We start from the raw sequence: 21571 nt of genomic DNA, 5'->3' as shown, positions 1-21571 counted from the left end.
TACACGATTATCACACTTATAATTGTGTTCTTGCCAACCTCCTACCAGCTGTGTTCTCTTTGAAATGAAAGAACACATCCCAATCATAGATACTCTGCAAATTTATATTGAATAAATGAATGAACAGCAATACCTTATATTTAAGATATTTAAATATCCTGACTCGGTCTTTAATGCTGTCAGTTTCAGTTATCACACTAAATGTTTACAGTTTACGTATGTATTGACTAAAAAATTCCACATAATTCTCCTTTCTACCGTAATTTTATCAATATTAGCCATATGGGTACATAATTTCAAGGTTGTGGTGAAGTTTAGTGACTCTTTGTGAAGTGTTTTTGAAACCTGCAGGTGAAAAAGAAATCTTAGTGTAAATACATGTAGAAATGATGAATGGTTATCTGGAGAAAATGCCAGATTCTTGAAATATCGTGGACATGTTATTGGTTTTTCACATGGCCGTTAACTGGAGTTGTGTCACATGCCCACTCCTAAGCCAGTCGCTGAAAGGGACTGGAATAACCAACACTGGCTTAGATTAATCAAGATTCACCTCCTTGGGCTGAGAAGGGCCCAGCTTCTCCTACTGTCACAAGCTGCCTGATACCTGAAGAAAATTAGAGTTCTAGCAATATATTAGTGACAGTTATATTTGGTTGTATATTAGAAGAAACTCAACATAACAGTGCCTATTTTATTTCTCTCTCATATACCAGTTCAGAGATAGACAGTGCAGCTCCATGCATCATCAAGACCAGGCTCATCCCATTTTTCTGCCCCAAAATACTTAATATGTGACTTCCATTGTCAAGGTGGCTGCTGAAGCTCCAGCCATCACTTTCATATCCCAGCTAGGAAAAGAAAGAAGGATGAGCCCCCTTTTTATAAGAAACTGCCTATAAGTCCAAGAAAATAGACTGCTAAAAACGCATTGGCCAGAAGTTTGTCACACAGTGACAAGGGAGGCAGGGAAATGTATTTGGATGTGTCCAGCCAAAAAATCAGGGTTTGTGACTTAGGAGGAAGGGGCAAATGGGGGATAGAGTAAACAACTATCAGACTCTATCACAGGTAACAATGACAAGAGGATGGCGTAAAAGATGTGGAGTAGGAAAGCAGAGCATATAGGAAAGAATGAGTTGTCCCTATTCTCCACCATTCCACCTACCCCTATTGCAAGTAATTTTAAGCAGTGAAATAGTCACACAGCAAAAGAATAGGAAGGAGAGGCAAAGGACATTGTAAATCAGCAGTGTAGAAACTGTATGCAGATAATTAGGATCATGTTTTACACTGTATCATTTTTTAGCCTTCTTAAAGTACTTTACATATGAAAGGATATTACTTTTCCAAATATGGAAATGTGAGAGTCAAGGTATGAATGATCTTTCCAGCCTAACCATTTTAATTAGCAACAAGGTCACCTTTGGAAAAAGCAAAGTATTACCTCGAAGGAAAGGCTTATTATGAAAAGAATCAGGTCCTCTGGAGCTAGAGGAAAGAGGAAAGTAAGGAGCTAATTAGCTATAGTAAGCTGTGGGAAACTTATTGATAAATTAGCGTCCATGCATATAAAGTCTCATTATTATAAACGGCAACTCTTTTCTTTATTTTTTAAAGGTAGCCAACCAAGTTGTGCAAGCTCTGCTCACTCAAAAGGTAGGTCACTTTCTGGCTTTATTATTTTCAAAGTACTTATGTGAATAGATTGGAACTCACATTGTCAAACTAACAGAAACTACGATTGATAGCTACAATACTTTTCTATTTATTCACTTAGGTTAAAATTGTGTGCGTTTTAGATGGCATATGCAGTAACATCAATGACCAATAGATTCATAAAATTTAAACTCTTGGGAAAGTAATAGAAAGCCTTTTGAAGATGAAAGATTTCCATGGGCCCACCCAGATGAGTAGCAAACCTATCATTTTTATTTAGTAAATGCAAACATTAAATAAGTTGATGGATTCCTCTGACTCCTATAAAATGAATAGCCTGTGATGGGCTGCATTAACAGAGGCCTACAATTCAGCAAGAGATCTTTGAGGTTAGGAAGTCTGTTTAACTTCTCTGGACCTTAATTCCTGTTCCGTAAAATAGGGATAACAATGTCTACTTCCCAGAATTGCTGTGGTCGTCCTATAAAACGGAACATATAGAGTTGTTCCCCCAGGAACACGTTTGTGGTAAAGATAAAACACATGGTGGTATTATATACTTGAAAGTTGCTGAGAGTAGATCTTAAGCCTTATTATCACAAAATAAAAAAAGAGAATTAACTGGGTGAGGTGAGGATGTGTTAATAATTTTGATCTTGGTAATCATTCTACCATGCAATGTATATCAAATTGTCATGTTTTACACTTGAAATATATACAATTATATTTGTCAGTTACTCCTCATAAAGTTAGGGAAAACAACAAATGGTGATTTCTCAGCCTGAAATTGCTATACCTTCTCCTTTGTCATCTTCTTATTCTGCCTTCAGATCATGTTATTGGGGCAGAGTGGGTAAATGCAGGTAGTTGCCCAAATTTGGCAGGTTTGGCGAATTTTACTGAACCTTTTGCATCTCCTTCCATGATGTGTCTGAGAGGCTAAATTCTAATTCCTTCAAATTTTTTTATTCTGATTTACCTCTCTGTGAGATAGAGTTCCTCTTTAAAAGAAGATCTTAGATCATGTGGCATGTTCAGGAGGATGTGGCTAAGGAGAGCAAAAGCATTTATGACATTTTGATTTTTTTTAATTGAAAACAATTTTATTAGGGATTTACTACTTCTCATAAAGGTACTTAAATAAATATTATTTTAAATGTGTACTGTAGAGGCATTAGAATAATATTTTTGCTAGATTCTCTGCCCCAACTACTTCTGTCAAAATATCATGCTTCCTGCTACAAATGATTTTAACTGATTCAGATTTTACATTAAACTACATAAATAGAGAGATTTGAGCACATTTATTAGGTTAGAATTAGGTTCCATTGTGAGTAACAGAGATCCAAAATAATGGTGGCCTAAATCAGATAAAATAAAACCAAATTAGTCATTTATTTCTCAGATCTAAATCTACAGGTGGACAGTACATGACTGGTATGATGACTCTGCTCCATAAAGTTGATAGGGTTCCTGGCATCCGGGCTTCCATCTTATTATTCTGCAGGATGTGGCCTTCATTTCCAGGGTTACCTCATTGTCCAAAATGGCTGCTCTAGCTCCAGTGATCACATCCACATTTCAGCCATCAGGAAGAAATGAAAGCCAAAGAAAATGAAGAGGCTAAAAGACACACCTGCTGTCTTTTAAGAGAAACTTCCAAAAGTTTTCACACCTCCCTACTTATATCTCCATGAACAGAACTTAATCACACATCCACACCTAAGGAAGCTGACAGTGGAGTCTTTTTTTTTTTATAAATTTATTTTTATTTCATTTATTTTTGGCTGCATTGGGTCTTCGTTGCCGTGCGTGGCTTTTCTCTAGTTGTGGCGAGCAGGGGCCACTCTTCATTGCGGTGCGCGGGCTTCTCACTGCAGTGGCCTCTCTCATTGCAGAGCACAGGCCCTAGGCGCGTGGGCTCAGCAGTTGTGGCTCACGGGCTCCAGAGCACAGGCTCAGAAGCCGTGGCGCACGGGCTTAGTTGCTCCACGGCACGTGGGATCCTCCCAGACCAGGGCTCGAACCCGTGTCGCCTGCATTGGCAGGCGGACTCTTAACCACTGCACCACCAGGGAAGCCCGACAGTGGAGTCTTTATTCTGGGTATGTGCCCAGCTGAAAATTGATTGTCACCTTATTGTAGAAGAAGAGTCGAAACAGATGTTGAAGGGCAACTCGTGATTTCTGTCACAATGTATTTGAATGCCTTTTCTTTTTCAAAGGCTTTAATTTCTCAACTGCTTTCCTCCTGCTGGAAACTCGACACTCATTTAATTACAAACCTAAGGCATGAAGGGGCACTGTTGCAGCTCTGTGTGTAACTGTTGAAAGACTTCTCATGCCTGTCTTTTTTAATGGTGCCTCAGAAAAGAGACAAGAAAGCTGTCTGGTACAATATAAAGGAAAATGGGACCTTTCAGGTCAGCCACAAAAAATAGCTACACAAATTCAAGTAGTAACTAGTAAACAGATAAATCTGCCTTGGTACAGTTAAGCAGTAAGACACAAAAAGATGTGCTACTGTGAGATAGCATACCTCAGGGATACTGTGAAGCAGGCAAAGATGCCTGGGCTTTCAGAGATTCCAAAAGAATCATGTTCTGCAGAAACATGCACTTCCCAGTTTTTCTAGAGACTGTAGAATTGCTACAAAAAGACAGAAATTTCTTTTTAATTAAGAGCACAATATAGGAAATAAAATTAGGTTTCTCCGAAAGCAGATGAGAAACCTAATTCTAAAGAGGGATGTAGCTGGCACAGAGTAAAAAACAGAAATCTTGAGTGATTTATCCAAGTCACACACATAAAATCCATGAGGTAAAATTATAGTCATAACCATACAGTTTTGGACTGTATCATTTATTATGACACAATGGCAAATCTGCCATGACTTCATATCCTCCTCCCTGGGCAACCAGAAAGGTATTTTTCTGGCATACCAGGAATTGGCTCCGATAAGCATCTTGAAGTCACAGAGTGTATTTCCTTTCCAAATACTGGTAGAAAAAAAATTATTTCCATAAATTTAGCAGCTTCTGTTAAATGTACATATCATGTCCTAGTCAAGTAATGCAATTTATCTCAGAAATCTGCGAGTTCTCTTAAGAGAGCTGACTGTCCCTCCTTTAGATCAATAACGCTAAAATGACAATATTAAACCCAGCTCACTTCCACTTATGCCTCCAAATCATAGGTCCAAGTCTATAAGTGCAAGTGAAATCAATAACCTGAGCTAAACTCATATTTTTGTCTGAAATATATTTTATCTTCATTAAGACAATTACACTCACTGAAAATGTTACTCTCCTAGGTTCTTTTTTTTTTTTTTTTTTCCTTTTTCCTTTTTTGCCACTAACACCAAACTCGGAAGAAAAGCATTTTTTCCTGGAGTTATTTTCCAGCATATCAACAACCTCAGCCTTGCCTTCATGTTCTTTAGAATCGCCAAATATTCGTGGTGTTTTTTAATTTGCCAACGTGAGTTAAGGCCCTTGTATGGTGGAATCTAGCAGTACAGCCAACCAGATAGCAGCAGAACACGATTTTGTAGTTTGAAGCTAAAAGAACTCCCAACTTCTACATATCTCCCTTGTAGGAGGTGTGGTCAGGCCACCTGGGTCCACTTGTGTAGCAATGGTGTGGGTAGGATCTGGTTTCCTTGAAGAGAGTCTGTTTATATTTACTTAGCACTACCAAGGAGTCAGACCCCATGTCCACCATTTTAAATGCACTGAATTGTTTTTGTTTTCACTGCCATCTTGTGAGGTAGGGCTACGAAAATAAATTTCCCATAGTTCCAATCGCTAGAAGCGCCAAAGCCCGTATGTTAACCTAGGGTTACTGCACTCCACTCCATGCCCTTACCCTTTGTACCATTCAGTACAAATTTGGACTGTATCATTTGTTATGACACAAAGGCAAATCTGCCATGACTTCATATCCTCCTCCCTGGGCAACCAAAAAGGTATTTTTCTGGCATACCAGAAGAGATGCTGTAAAAATCAACAGATGGGTTGAAACCCAATGATTAGTTACATACGACTGCAGGAAATAAAACAAAAGGGCAAGGAAGCCAGTAGATTTCTTAAAACTTCTGGAAGCATCGCCAGTCCTCGCTAGCAGGGACGTCCAGGATCTGACATGCGTGGAGTCAAAAGTGACTCTAAATTTGGAGGTTTCTCCAAATCAAGCTTTCTAAGAATCAGTCTTATTTTAGACCCCAGAATTTCCCAACTGCCAGGGGCCTTAGTGGGAACATTTAACCCTGAGCTTGTCGACTAGCTTTGGTAACAGGCTCAATTCACGGTAATGACATAAACTGTTTAGCCATCACCCAGATTAAGAATGTTTTCATCTGAATGCCTTTTGGATGAAGGCTTGCAGTATTCAGTTTGCCACGAGACCCACCACTTCCTGTTGATTAGAACTGGCCTGATTCAGTGATACAATTATGTTACCTGTCTTGCCTTTTTAAGTATTTGATGTTGAGGTCCTTGGTTGGTCTGAGATGTGACCAGCCTTTTCCAGTAAATCCTTTTCTTCTTACAGAAGTATTAGCATTCTTAGAAGAGATAGGGATATATCAGTGACAGACACTGAGAAGCGTTGTGACTGGGAGGGGCTGGTGGATGTGGTGTCCAGTAAGCTTAAGGGAAGGATTCAGGTGGCCCTTGACCAGCCATCTCATGAAGCAGCTGAGGCATGCCTTGTCTTGAAAGCCTGGTTTTGTGCAGAAGCTACGTTTGCAGGTGAGGAAACTGAGGCGTAACCAGAATAAGTTACTTCCTCAAGGTCAGGTGGGTAATGAGGACCAGAGCCCAGGCCTCCTAACTGCCAATCCAGTGTGTTCCCATGATACACACTGCCTCTGAAATAGGAATACCAGTATAATATCACTGTACACGATAAAATCAGATTTAATCAACAGTACTCCAGTGGTAATATCAGTATATATCGAGCTTCTAATCAACCAGCATTTCCCTAAATTTCCTTTAGCCTGGAGCTGGCAATGGTTTTGCTCTAAATGCGTAAAGTAACCATACTCCATAACTACTACACAGCAGTGAAGCCAGAATCTCTTTCGGCCCCAAACACAGGTGAAAGTTGTCAGGAGTACAATGTGTGGATCCTCCGGGGAAGTTGTGGTTTGGGATCGTTAAGATACACAGGGCCCTTTTAGACCAGTAGCATCACATTGCTCAGTATATTTTCCCCTGGCATCCAGCTGTAATGCCTTACTTTATTTCAATTGAGAGTGGCATGCAGATTGCAAAGAAAACAGGTTGGGCTGTTTCCTTGAACCCAAAGACCACTATACTTGCTTACATGAGATGAAATGTAGTCAACTCTTCGGCATTTTTTCTTCCTGATAACATTATACAACACATCCCCTTTTTTCTTTCAAAAGACACAACCTTATATTTTCAGTGGGGTCCTCCCCTTGAGGCCTGAGACATACTAGGGAGCAGAGAAAAAAAGAGGTTGTGGATGAGGGCAGATGGTCCAGCCCCTGTTGGGAGCCATGATCTCAGAGGCTGGCCTCTGAACAGGAGAGTTCTTTAGCTTCTGACGCCTTACCTGGGGGCCATAGTCTTCACCCCTCTATAATCGACAGCATTAGAATAGTGGCTCTTGCACCCAGCCTCAAAATGTCATATGGGCCTTTATGTTAGTGGGTTCTCATTGTGAGCCCAGGGGAAGCACAGACAGCCGCTGACACTCTGCCTCGTAGTCAAGGAAACTGTGGTTTTTCTCTCTCTCTTTCCATCTCTCCAGTCTGGCTGTGTTTATGTGTGTGCACATGGGCACACACACATGGCTTTGATTACAGTTTCTTGGGATGACAGCTGTCTGGCATCACTTAACCATCCACAGCTTGAGTGAAGAAAACAAGAATGTTAAAGCAACACAGAATATTCTTTTATATCTACAAATTTTCTGTCCAGCTCAATTCTGTGGGTCAGTGATTGTAAGAGCAGCGTCACATTCCTGAAGCCCTCCATTCCCCCCTCTGCTCTGTGCTGATCGAGATGAGCCACGAGTGATGAACGGTCCTCAAGGTCGATAAAGTGTGTTCCTGCTAATGAACTTTTACTGCCTTAAGTAACAGTAATGGCCATGGAAATTTGGGCACTGGTACAAAAACTTGCTTTAGAATATATTGATTTTTTTTCTTTCTTTTTTTTTTTACCCGTCTGAAGAAATCTTTTCAAGTTATTCTCAGTTTTGCTACTAAAAACTGTTGCTGGTCTTCCTTACAAGTCTCCTTTCTCCTTGCAAATCCAAACTCATATGCTTCTGTTTCCATCCCCACCCACCCCCCGCAAGTGAGAATGATTGTGTTTTCCCACCCAATAGGTACTATTAATATTTATTTACCTCACAGTCAAGTTTTATTAATTGCTTAATTAGCAGTAGTGAAAACAATTAGCGTTTGGGAGCAGGGAGTGTTATATACATGCTAAGAACAAAAATTAGCATTAGCGAGACACAGAGGTTGAATTCTAAATAAAGACAGCAAATTTAGCCTTTTAATTTGAGCAGCGCCTAGGCCCCCAAAACAGCCTCTGCTAAATGGCATGCACACACCCCCTGCCCCTGCTTTTACAGCTGCTGCCCTCCTGCAGCTGGCACCCCGGTTGCCTCATCTGGACATGGCATTCCTTTGCTCTGCTCTGCATTTGTAGGCAGCAATCAGTTGAAAACATCCTACGCATCAGCTTCCTTATTTAGCTAAAAAGGTGAGAAGAGTGTAAGCTGTGCACTGAGCTATAGCTTGGCCTATCTCTTTGCCTAGAATGAATAAGCCTGGCAGTGATGATGCATCTCAGGTAAAGCCTCGGAAGCTAGACCTCTCTCTAGCTGCACACTTAGGTTGCCCCAAGGTTGTGTAGGAAACAGGCGCACTCACCGTTGTGACTGCTATTTAGGTCCTGGGGAGCAGAGCTGTGGACTGGCACCCTGTCTTGCTTGCAGAGACTTAAGTGAGGCCTGTAGCTGCCCCACCTCAGAATACACAGGTAGACACACAACAGTGTTGAGAAACTTAAAGCTCTCTTTATCACACCATCACTAGAGAATAGAGCTCATCATCATTAACCCCTTTAACAAAATCAGCACACAATTTTATCAAGCTCCTACTGCTCTGTGGGGTGCTGTGCTAGGTGGTGAAGGAAAAAGGTCAGAACAATATGCTCGTGCTGGTGTTTCTGTGAGTATCTCCTCGTGCCTTTGGAGGAGCGTGTCATCTGATTGACAAGATAAGGCCAGAGCCTGAAAGCAAATCAACACAGAGCAGTATCTCACATTAACTAAATGTCGTAGAAGAGGCATTGAGGGCTTACTGGAGTTCAGGAAAGGGAGCAGATAAAAGCGGAGGATGCCAGGTAAAGGCGTGGGGGACGAAACAGAATTTGAACTGGATGTCAACCGAAGAGGCAAACTTGGACCGGAAGAAGGAGGTGGATGAGAAGCAAAAGGGAGGTCGGGGAGGGGGAAGGAGGCAGAATGCCTGGTGCTTTCGAGAACAGGCAGACCCTTGTTAAAGAGCAGGGTAAGAGCATGGTAAGAGCAGAAACCTATTTTTTTTTTTTTCAAATAAGGAAATAGTATAAGATAAAGTTTGAAATGTAGAAAAGGGTCGGCTTTTGAAGAACCTTGCCTTGGGGCTTTATTCTACCGGGTGTTCCTTGAACCCCACCAAAGAGGGTGTAGACATGTCAGTATAAGTACTGTCTTTATCACAAGTTAACTTGGAAGGCAGCTCCTGGGTGGGATTCTAGAGCATTCTAAAGCTCCCGCATGTCAGCCCCCCTCATGAAAGCTCCTTGGTGTTTGAACTATTCAGAAGAGCTGCTCTAAGGGGATGCTGAGGTACGGTTCTTCTACTTCTTCCCCAACACTAAGACCAGAACATCCCAAAAGATATGGAAATCCGCTAGTTCAGAGGATGGGCAAGTTTCAAGTGGCCTTATAAGCCTTCACTTCACAGTTGCTTCACTCCCTCTAAATCCATCACTGACTCGGTTAGCCGCATTGAGAATTTCAACTCGTTTCCGCAAACGACAGAGGAAGCGTCCATCAAAAGTGATAGTTTCCATACGGTATTCGTTTTTCTCTTTCTGACTTACTTCACTCTGTATGAGAGACTCGGAGGAAAAAAAAAGTCATGAAGAATCTAGGGGTAAGATGGGAATGAAGACAGACCTACTAGAGAATGACTTGAGGATATGGGGAGGGGGAAGGGTAAGCTGTGACAAAGTGAGAGAGTGGCATGGACATATATACACTACCAAACGTAAAACAGATAGCTAGTGGGAAGTAGCTGCATAGCACAGGGAGATCAGCTGGGTGCTTTGTGACCACCCAGAGGGGTAGGATAGGTAGGTTGGGAGGGAGATGCAAGAGGGAGGAGATATGGGGATATATGTATAACTGATACACTTTGTTATAAAGCAGAAACTAACACACCATTGTAAAGCAATTATACTCCAATAAAGACGTTAAAAAAAAAAGTGATAGTTTCTTTAGTTGACCAAATCTCTATTCACTGTAAAAACATTGTCCTGTGGTTTGTGCTTTATGATTGCTTTTATGAAGACAGTGAAAAAGCCAGATATATAGGTGGAAACTTAAATTGACGTTATATTGCTGAGATTTACCATCTTCAAAAATAGCATGCTAGATTAATGCATTTCTGATTTCAAGGCGCTTTTTTTTTTTTTCAAGTAGGTCTTCCCTGAACATAATAATTCTATCAGACAGTGGGCTGTGGAAGAAAACACTGTGTGTGATCTATTTCTGGGGGGCTTGAAGGCTTAAAATACTATTTTTTACTAATGCGCCTGAAATATCAGATGAAATATAGTATTAATATGCAAAAGTGTCTTAATGGTAATAGACTTTTTTTTCTTTCAATGTGTTTGTTGCAGGATCTAAGGGAGGAATGTGTAAAGTTGAAAACGAGAGTGTTTGATTTGGAACAACAGAATCGAACGCTAAGCATCCTTTTCCAACAGCGAGTCAGACCAACTTCTGATCTGCTCCTCCAGGTATGTGTTTCTGTGCAAAACAGTCTTTGCTACTGAAATGCTTGCTATTGACAGGAAGTGAGTTAACTTCAAAAGGTACCACTATCTCCATGGGCAAGACATATTGCGTCGGAACCTCCATTCTCTCCCCTCTCAAGGGATGTCATTAAAATTGAATGTCTCTTAAATCTCTTGACTCTTTAAACCTAATTTTGATAAAGAAATGCATCAACAAATAATAAACAGGTAAAAGGAAACAATCAGAGGTATCAAGTGAAACCGGGGAATGGAGTCAGCAAATAATTGATGGCTCTGGGGACAAGTATTAGTAGTCTTGCACTCCCTGATAAGCAAGGCGGAGTTTTATGTGATGCCGAAGTACATTTCTTTATTTCAAACTCTCTGTAAGCAAAACTACAGCTGAGGTTGGTTGTACTTTCATCTCTCTCTCTCTCTGCAGCCTGCCTCCTCACAACCTAATACACTCCGCCTCAGTCTTTTACAGGTTCTCTTCGTCTAAGCGTTCTCACCAAACTCTTCCGGTTGCCTTCATAACAGGGAAAGTTGTGGAAAGGCAAACCATTTGAATCATTTTGAAGCTGCCCCCCGAGAAAGCACTAGAAAATATATCTGACTGCAGGGAGACACGTGGATTGGCAAAGGGGTCTAGAAGGCTGATCTTTGCTGTTTCCTATTTTTTTTTTTAATGCTATTAATGTTCATATTTGCTCAAACAAGCTCCAAGTTTGTAAAGGATAACCCCCAGCTGCCTGGTCTGATTGACTAAAGGAAAGGGGAAAGACAGAGATACCCTCTAGACTAGCCTGTCACCACTGTAGCTGCTAGCCATGTGGTGCTATTGAAATTAAACATTAATTTAAATTAAGTTTCTATGTCAAACTAGTCAGATTTCAAGTGTTGAAAAGCCACACATGGCCAGCAGCTAACCATGTTAGACAGTGTTTGTACAGAACATTTCCATCATGCTAGAAAGTTCAGCACTTTTCCAGATGGTTGAGACAGTGTTGCTAATTTACCCTCTGAACTTTGGCACAAACATCTTTCCCTGACTCCTCAGGGAAATAATGAGAAATTGCAGTTCATTTCAGAGGAAGAAAGATGTTTGGTAAAACCGCACATCAAAATGTAATCCTCCCCCCCCAACCCGCCTCCGATGAAGAGAAAAGAGCTCTCTGAATTGTAAAATAGATCTCATCTCTTAAATTAATTTTCTCTCTGCTTTATCTATTAGCGCATAATTCATAATTTATGACTCATAAATTGTGTGGAAAAAAAAATCATCTATCTCTATTCTGTTTCCTGATCCTGCCCACGATAAATGTTGGTCAGAGAGAATGTTGAATCTGTTAAAAGTTGTATGTCATTTGCTCTCTTATAATCAAGATCCACTATTGTAATTGCTTTTCACAGCTATTGCATGTTCCTGAATTTTTCCGTTTTACGTGTTTTAACTTGAGGCTTTTCTGGAACAATTTTTAGGGATCTACAGTCCCTGTTTGTGAATCATGATGGTTCATTTCCACAGTAAACACATGTGCCATAGATATTTAAGCTTCTTCATTGGCTGACGCAAATTTCTTAAATACATATCCAACTGGCAGGGGGTGGTGTTTGCGCTAACAATGGAACTCAGTGTTTACTCCTTGGGTGTCTTCAGCCAACACACTGTTTCTCCCCAGATAGACCTCACTTCCAGGAGCCATTCTAATTTAAATGCCATTTGTAAAAGATGGGCTGATAGTAGTTCTGGACGTAGAATAATAGCAAGGATGATGCCTGCCCTCTAACATCTCAGGGCTCACAGTCATAGACAAAGTTGCTGGTTTTTCAGGTGGTCTGTTCATTATATGACCTGTGGTTTTTTAATTTTCTGGTGGCACAAATACATATCATGGAGCACCGGCTAAAGGAAAAGCAGTTTGAGCTTGCTCTGCACCTGTGGAAGCTCTGTAATTATTTGTTGAATGGAATAATGAATAAATGACCCAGATTCATTCTGCAAGTTGGGGAGTTACTTTACATACACCTAAGAGAGGTTTATACCCCTACCTCTTCTTCTGAATGTTTCCTGTCTTGTGTGGAGGCTTTGGAACTATGCAGCCATGCTGGTCCAGCCCAGTTTGTTTGAGGGTGTGGCTGGTGAGCACAGCAAACCCACCAGTGTGCCTGGTCCCGAGTATGAGAGATGTTACAGCTTCTGCCCGTGGACTGGAGATTCAGTACAGAAGATTTCTAAGTAGGTTTCTATGTATCTTAAAAAACTGCATTAGTTGTCACCTGCTGAATACAGCCTGATGATTCTCTACAAGCTAAGTAGCCACCTGAAGAGAAATACAGAAAGAAGATTGTTGAACACATTGTGATTTTAGTAGATACATTGTTAAGTTGTAGAAAAGAAAATAATTTATAGGAAATTGCTGATTATTTGTCCCTCAAAAACAGAGAATAAGAGGTTACATGGATATTCTTTAGCAAATTCTGATATAAGAGGAACAAAAGGATAGTTCTAAGGATTCGTTGACAGATTCTGGGAAACTTACAAAGGGAACCAGTCCATGATGGGAAAGGAAAGAAGTCTAACCTGAAATTTAAAATCTTAAGAATGGCCATAAACTTCTCTGTCGATTCCAGTTTCCAGAAAAGCATCTCTGGGACTATGGGTGGAAGCAAGTCAGATTAATAAGGGCCTCCATATTAAAATCAATAATTTGAGCTAAATTCTAATAGATTAAGAAACCAGTGTAGCAAATAAAATCTAAAAGTAACATTCTTAATGGAACCGGAGTCTATAACTAACCTTATTTGAACTCGCTGGCCAGATTAACCAATGCTCACCATTTCCTCTTATAAATTATATTAGATTACACTCTCAATTTACCAAACATTGACAACTAGTTGAAACTCTCTACTAAGAGTACTTAATTCTCTTACCAGTTGAGTTGAATTTCCACCATGAATGAGTTATGTTTGTAACTCAGTATGTTCACATGACTAGTACTTGTCACGGTGATTATGAAATTTTTAGCTACTTTATAAACGGATGAAATGTGGTGCAAAAAGAATTGTTTCTATAAAATAAAGTTGAGTGCTTCAAAAACATTATAAAGGCACGTCCCTAAAAACGTTTGTGATCAAATGAAATATAGGTGTGTAACTGCAAAAAAAAAAAAAAAATGTGGGAGATGGGAATTGTATTAAATGTAGAGGCATTCTGCTTGCAAATTGCTTCTCAGGTGGTTTTAAGTTCTTATTCCACTATTAAGAAAAACAAAACCTAGAAATCACAGACAATGCATAAAGCATGTGTTTGATGCCCAAAAAAAAAAAACACAAAAGACATTGGAGGACTCTAATAATATGATTCCTAGGCAAAAAAGCCAGCCTTGGCCCTACCAAAAACAAAAAGTGCTAGATACTGTTCTCCAACCTTTATAGTGTTCACCAGTTTATCTCCATCACAGTACTTTCAGGTACGAACTATCTCTATACCCATTCTACAGATGAGGACACTTAGGCACAAAGAGGCTGTGTCACCCAGTGGTAATGGACAGACTGGGGATTTAAATCCATGGTCAGGGTCCGCTTCCTCCCTTTCACTTCCTGTCTGTGCTCCCTCTACGTGGAATACAAATGGACACGAGGAACACTTTTCTGATTCAGTACTCTGACAGACATTTTGCTTAACGGGCCCACCTGTGCTCAGATCAGTGCAGAGGGCTTCTGCAGTGTAATCGCCTGCGATCTTTACACATTTCTGAAAGCCTCTTGATCTGTAGCATCCAAGATTTTCCCCTCTCCTGTGCGCTCTGCTCTTGTCTTGCTTTGGACATCTGTGTTATCGTCATCTCGATAGGACGTTATTCTCATATTTTCTGCCTAACACGGTTTATTCTTCTCCTTTTTATCTGATATTTCAAAGGTCCTATACTCATATCCTTGGGCCAAGATAGAAAGAAAAGAATGTTATAGTGTAGATTATTCTCACAAACAGTTGAGAATCTGACAGCTTAGAACCGAGGTGTAAAACTTTGCTGTCACTTCTGGGAGCGTTGACTGTTTTTTGCTAGTGTTTTTATATTATTTCAGATGAGATGAGACGATTTTAAAATTATCTTTGTGCTTCTGATGTATTTTTCGTTCATTGTGTCTTTATTTTATTTAATTTCATATGCAATTATGGCATCCTAGAGTTACATGGTACTGACGGTGGAGGTCGTGCAGTGCAACCCCCATTACTAGGGATTTCATGTTAACTTTTATTTCACCTAAATAGGAATCTCCTTGAGGGCAGCAATTATGCTGTGAATGTTGCATCTTACCCTCCCACAGATATTATCACCATTCATAATACATAATCAGTGTATACTTGGATGGCTTAACATTTAATTCAATATTTTTTTAACTTTTTATTTTATGTTGGAGTAGAGCTAATTAACAATGTTGTAATAGTTTCGTGTGCACAGCAAAGCGACTCAGCCATACATGTACGTGTATCCATTCACCCCCAAACTCCCCTCCCATCCAGGCTTCCACATAACATTGAGCAGAGTTCCCTGTGCTATACAGTAGGTCCTTGTTGGTTATCCATCTTAAATATAGCAGTGGGTACATGTCAATCCCGAACTCCTGAACAATCCCTTCCCCCCACCCTTCCCCCTAGTAACCATAAGTTTGTTCCCTAAGTCTGTGAGTCTGTTTCTGTTTTGTAAATAAGTTCATCTGTATCATTTCTTTTTAGATTCTGCATATAAGCAATATCATACGATATTTCTCTTTCTCTGTCTGACTTACTTCAATCAGTATGACAATTTCTAGGTCCATCCATGTTGCTGCAAATGGCATTATTTCATTCTTTTTAATGGCTGAGTAATATTCCATTGTATATATGTGCCACATCTTCTTTATCCATTCATCTGTCAATGGACACTTAGGTTGCTTCCATGTCCTGGCTATTGTAAATAGTGCTCCAGTGAACATCGGGGTGCATGTATCCTTCCAGACCATGTTTTTCTCCGGATATACGCCCAAGAGTGAGATTGCAGGGTCATATGGTAGCTCTAGTTTTAGTTTTTTAAGAAACCTCCATCCTGTTCTCCATAGTGGCTGCCCCAATTTACATGCCCACCAACAGTGTAGGAGGGTTCCTTTCTCTCCACACCTTCTCCAGCATTTATCGTTTGTGGATTTTTTGATGATGGCCATTCTGACTGGTGTGAGGTGATATCTCATTGTAGTTTTGATTTGCATTTCTCTAATAATTAACGATGTTGAACATCTTTTCATGTGCCTCTCAGCCATCTGCATGTCTTCTTTGGAGAAATGTCTACTTAGGTCTTCTGCGCATTTTGTGATTGGGTTGTTTGTTTTGATGATATTAAGCCACATGAGCTGTTTGTAAATTTTGGAGACTAATCCCTGGTTGGTCCCGTCATTTGCAAATATTTTCTCCCAATCTGTGGGTTGTCTTTTCGTTTTGTTTATGGTTTCCTTTGCTGTGCAAAAGCTTTTGAGTTTAATTAGGTCCCATTTGTTTATTTTTATTTCCGTTATTCAGGGAGATGGATTGAAAAAGATATTGGTGCAACTGATGTCAGAGAGTGTTCTGCCTTTGTTTTCTTCTAGGAGTTTTATAGTGACTGGAAAATGGACATTACAATCAGTCTAATTAATGTCTGTCACTATGAACAGATTTCTTTTTCTTGTGATGAGAACTTTTAAGCTCTCTTAGCAGATTTCAAATACTCAATACAGTATTAATAACTAGAGTCACCATGCTGTACATTACATCTCCAGAAGTTATTGATCTTGTAACCGGAAGTTTATACCTTTTGATCCCCTTTATCAGTTTCACCAACTCCCCACCCCCACCAATCTGTTCTTTCTTTCTATGAGTTCTTTTTTTAAAAAAACATTCCACGTGTGAGTGAGATCATGCAGTTTTTACTTCTCTCTGTCTGACTTATTTCACTTAGCATAATGTCCTCAAGGTCCATCCACGCTGTCACAAATGGCAAGATGTCATTCTTTTCTATGGCTGAGTAATATTCTATCACATATATATGTAAATATATAAATATATCTCTAAAATACATTTATATCTTATATATATATATCATATATATCATATTTTCTTTATCCATTTATCCATCAGTGGAGACTTGGATTGTTTCCATGTCCTGGCTACTATAAATAATGCTGCAGTGAACATGACAGTGCAGATAATCTCTTCTTTGAGATGGTGATTTCATCTACCTTGAGTTTAGGCCCATAACTGGAGTTGCTGGATCATATGGTAGTTCTATCTCTTAATTTTTTGAGGCACCTCCATACTGTTTACCGTTGTGGCTGCACCAATTTACATTTCCTGCCAAGAGTGTACAAGGGCTCTTTTTTCTCCACATCCTCACCAGCATTTGTTATCTCTTGTTTTTTTTTTTTTTTGTGGTACGCGGGCCTCTCACTGTTGTGGCCTCTCCCGTTGCGGAGCACAGGCTCCAGACGCACAGGCTCAGCGGCCATGTCTCACGGGCCCAGCCACTCCGTGGCACGTGGGATCTTCCCAGACCGGGGCACGAACCCGTGTCCCCTGCATCGGCAGGCGGACTCTCAACCACTGCGCCACCAGGGAAGCCCATCTCTTGTTTTTTTGATAATACATTCGAACAGTTGTGAAGTGATATCTCATGCGGTTTTGATTTGCACTTTGCTGATGATTAGTGATCTTGAGCACCCTTTCATGTTCCTGTTGGCTCTTTGAATATTTTCTTTGGAAAAAAGCTTATTCAGGTCCTTTGTCCACTTTTTAATTGGATTATTTGATACTTTGCTATTGAGTTGTATGAGTCCCTTATTTATTTTAGATGTTACCCCTTATCAGATGTGTGGTTTGAGAATATTTTCTCCCATTCCGTAGGCTGCTTTTTGTTTTTGTTGATGCTTCTTTGGCTGTGTAGAAGCTATTTAGTTTGCTGTAGTCCCATTTGTTTATTTTTGCTTTTGTTGCTTGAGCTTTAGGTGTCACATCCTTGAAATCATTGCCAAGACGAATGTCAAGGAGGTTTTTTTCCCCCTTTGTTTTTATTATAGGAGTTTTATGGTTTCATATCTTACATTTAAGCCTTTAATTCATTTCGAGTTAACTTTTTGTGACTGGTGTAAGATAGGGGTTTAGTTTAATTCTTTTACCTGTGAATATCCAGTTTTTCTAGCACCGTTAATTGAAGAGCCTGTCTTTTCTCCATTGAGTATTTTTGGCTGCCTTGTCAAATATTAGTGACCATATTATGCATGGGTTTATTTCTGGGTTCTTGATTCTGTTCCATTGCCCTGTGTGTCTGTTTTTATGCCATTTCCATACTGTTTTGATTACTATTGCTTTGTAACACAGTTTGAAATCAGCAAGTGTTATATCTCCAGCTCTGTTCTTCTTTCTCAGGACTCCTTTGCCTATTCAGGGTCTTTTGTGATTCCAGACAAATTTCAGGATTGTTTTTCTATTTATGTAAAAAACGCCACTGGAGTCTTGATAAGGGTTGCACTGAACCTATAGACAGCTTTAGGTAGTATGGATATTTTAACGATATTAATTTCTCCAATCCATGAACATAAGATATCTTTCCATTTATTTGTGTCATCTTCAGTTTCTTTCATCAGTGTCTTATAGTTTTCATTGTAGAGACTTTTCACTTCTTTGGTTAGATTTATTCCTAAGTATTTTATTCTTTTTGATGCTATTATAAATGGGATTGTTTTTCTTGTTTCTTTTTCAGATAATTAGTTGTCGGTGTATCGAAACGCTATTGATTTCTGTATGTTGATTTTGCGTCCTGCAACTTTATTCAATTCATGATTATCTAAAAGTTTTTTATGAGGTTTTCACATTTTCTATATATAAAATCACATCATCTGCAAATAGAGACAATTTTACTTTTTGCTTTCTGATTCTAATGTCTTTTATTTATTTTCTTTGCTTGAGTGCCCTTACTAGAATTTCCGGTACCATGATGAATAGGAGTGGTGATACTGGGCACCCTTGTCTTGTACCTGATAGAGGAAAAGCTTTCATCTTTTCACCACTGAATATGATGTTAGCTGTGGACTTATCATATATGGCCTTTATTATGTTGAGGTATATTCCTTCTCTACACAGTTTGTTGAGCTTTTATTATAAATGAATGTTGAATTCTGTCAAATGCTTTCTCTGTGTCTATTGAGATGATCATAGGATTTTAAAAATTCTATTATTGTGATATATCACACTTACCGATTTGCATATGTTGAACCATCCTTGCACCCAAGGGATGAATCCCAATTGACTTTGCTGTACGATCCTTTTAATGAGCTGTTGAAATCAGTTTGCTAGTACTTTGTTCAGAATTTTTACATCTATATTCATCAGGGACATTGGCCTGTAGTTTACTTTTCTTGTAGTGTCTTTATCTGGCTTGGTATCAGGGTGATACTGGCCTCATAAAATGAATTTTGGAGCATTCCTCTCCTCTTCAATTTTTTGGAAGAGTTTGAGAAGATTTGGCATCAGTTCTTCTTAAATCTTTGGTAAAAATTTACCAGTGAACTACCAGGTCCTGGTCATTTCTCTGTTGGGAGGTTTATGGTTACTGATTCAATCTCCTTACTCATTCTTAGTCTGTTTAGAGTTTTTGTTTCTTCATGATTCACTCTTGGTAAGTTGTTTGTTTCTAGGAATTTTTCAATTTATTCTACATTATCCAATTTGTTGGCATATAGTTGTTCAAAGAAGTTCCTTATTATCCTTTGCATCTGTGGTATCAGTTGTAATGTCTCCTCTTTCATTTATCATTTTATTTATTTGAGTCCTGTTTTTCTCTTGGTTAGGCTAGCTAAAGGTTTGTCAGTTTTGTTTTTCTTTTCAAAAAACCAACTCTATAGTTTTGTTAATATTTTCCATTATTTTTTATTTTGTTTATTTCTCCTCTTTTTTTTAATTTCCTCCCTTCTGCTACTGTTGGGCCTCATTTATTCTTCTTTCTCTAATTCCTTGAGGTATAAAATTTGTTTATTTATTTGAGAGTTTTCTTTTGTTTCAATGTATGTGTTTATCCATATAAACTTCCCTCTTAGAACTGCTTTTGCTGCACCTTGTAAGTTTTTGTATGTTGTTTCCATTTTCATTTGTCTCAAGATACTTTTTTATCTTTTCATCTCTTCTTTGATCCCTTGGTTGTTCAGGAGTGTGTTTTTTAAAAAAAATCCATGTATCAAATATTTGTGAATTTTCCTGTTTTTCTCCTGTTGTTGATTTCTAGTTTCATATCATTCTGTTTGGAAAAGATTTGGTATGATTCAATGTTCTTAAATTTACTAAGACTTGTTCTGTGGCCTACCATATGATCTATCCTAGAAATTGTTCTGTTTGCACTTAAAAAGAATGTGTATTTTGGTGCTGTTGAATGGAATGTTCTGTATGTGTCTGTTAGGTCTATTTGATTCATAGTGTTATTCATATCCACTGTTTCCTTGTGGATTCTCTGCTGGATGATCTATCCATTGTTGAGAGTAAGATATTAAAGTCTCCAACTATTACTGTATTGCTGTTTATGTCTCCTTTTACTTCTGTTACTCTTTGCTTCATATATTTCGATGCTCCAATGTTGGCTACATAAATATTTACAATTGTTATATATTCTAGGTGGACTGACCCCTTTATCATCATACTGTTACCTTCTTAGTCGCTTTTGAGCATTTGCAGCTTAAAGTCTATTTTGTCTGATATACATATAGCTAACTCTGCTTTCTTTTGGTTACCATTTGTTTGAAATATCTTTTTCTATCCCTTCACTCCCAGGCTGTGTGTATCTCTAAAGCTAAAGTGAGTCTCCTGTAAGCAGCATATTGTTGGATTTTTTTAAATTTTATTCTGTGTCTTTGGATTGGAGAATTTAATCCACTTACATTTAAAGTAATTATTGATAGGTGAGGACTTATTACTGCCATTTGATTAATTGTTTTCTGATTGTGTTGTTAAACCTTTGTTCCTTGCTTCTTTTTTTTTCTTCTTATCTTACTGATTTATTTTGTGATTTGATGACTTTTTGTAGCAGTATGCTTTGTCTATTGTGATCTTTTGTGTAACTACTACAGGTTTTTCCTTTGTAGTTATCATGAGACTTACATAAATATCTTCTATTTATGACATCCTGTTTTAAGCTGGTAACAACTTAACTTCAATAGCATACATAAACTTTACACTTTTTCTTCTCCCTTCTCACATTTTATGTTTAATGTTACAATTTACATATTTTTATATTGTGTATCAATAATAAATTACTGTGCTTATGGTTATTTTTAATACTTTTTTCTTTAACGTCTTAAGCTGGAGTTGTAAGTGAACTATGGAACACCATACCAATATTAGAAAATCTGGCTTTGCTTATATATTTACTGTTACCAGTGAGTTTTTTTTAACCTACATTCATATACTTTCATGGTGTTAATGAGCATCACTTTATTTCCTCTGGAAGAACACCCTGTAGCATTTCTTGTAGAGCATGTCTGGTGGTGATGTTTATCAGCTTTTATTTGTTCGGGAAAGTCTTCCTCTCTGGTATTCTTGGCTGTGCATTTGAATAAATGGTCACCTCCTCCAGCTTCTACAGGTTCATTCCAGCAGAAACAGTCCTAAACCATAATGCATATATTGTTTTTCTTGACTGTGTCCCCTAAACCCCACAGGTTTTTAAACATTTTCTTTCTTTCTTTTTATTCTTTTCTTTTTTTTATGTTGCTCAAATGACTGGATAATTTCAAATGACTTATTTTCTAATTCACTGATTTATTCTTTTGCTTGGTTGAGTCTGCTGCTGAAGTTCTCTATTGAAT

General features: G+C 38.8%; 1 protein-coding gene across 6 annotated transcripts in view; it reads left to right on the top strand.

Annotated features, from left to right (window-relative positions):
* The window catches only part of NCKAP5 (NCK associated protein 5), a 1064528-nt gene that overhangs the window by 876440 nt on the left and 166517 nt on the right, over positions 1–21571 (top strand). For all 6 annotated transcript variants that reach the window (XM_027082618.1, XM_027082617.1, XM_027082619.1 and 3 more), the window contains 2 exons: positions 1621–1659; positions 10592–10711. In XM_027082618.1, the coding sequence (XP_026938419.1) occupies positions 1621–1659; positions 10592–10711 (159 nt within the window). The remainder of the gene's footprint in view (positions 1–1620; positions 1660–10591; positions 10712–21571) is intronic.

Source organism: Aethalodelphis obliquidens, unplaced genomic scaffold, assembly GCF_003676395.1.
Source record: "Aethalodelphis obliquidens isolate GAN/ISIS:26980383/991018 unplaced genomic scaffold, ASM367639v1 scaffold47, whole genome shotgun sequence".
NCBI classification, from domain to species: Eukaryota; Metazoa; Chordata; class Mammalia; order Artiodactyla; family Delphinidae; genus Aethalodelphis; species Aethalodelphis obliquidens.
Note: the sequence above shows the minus strand (reverse complement) of the source record. Positions and strands in the feature narration are given on the sequence as shown.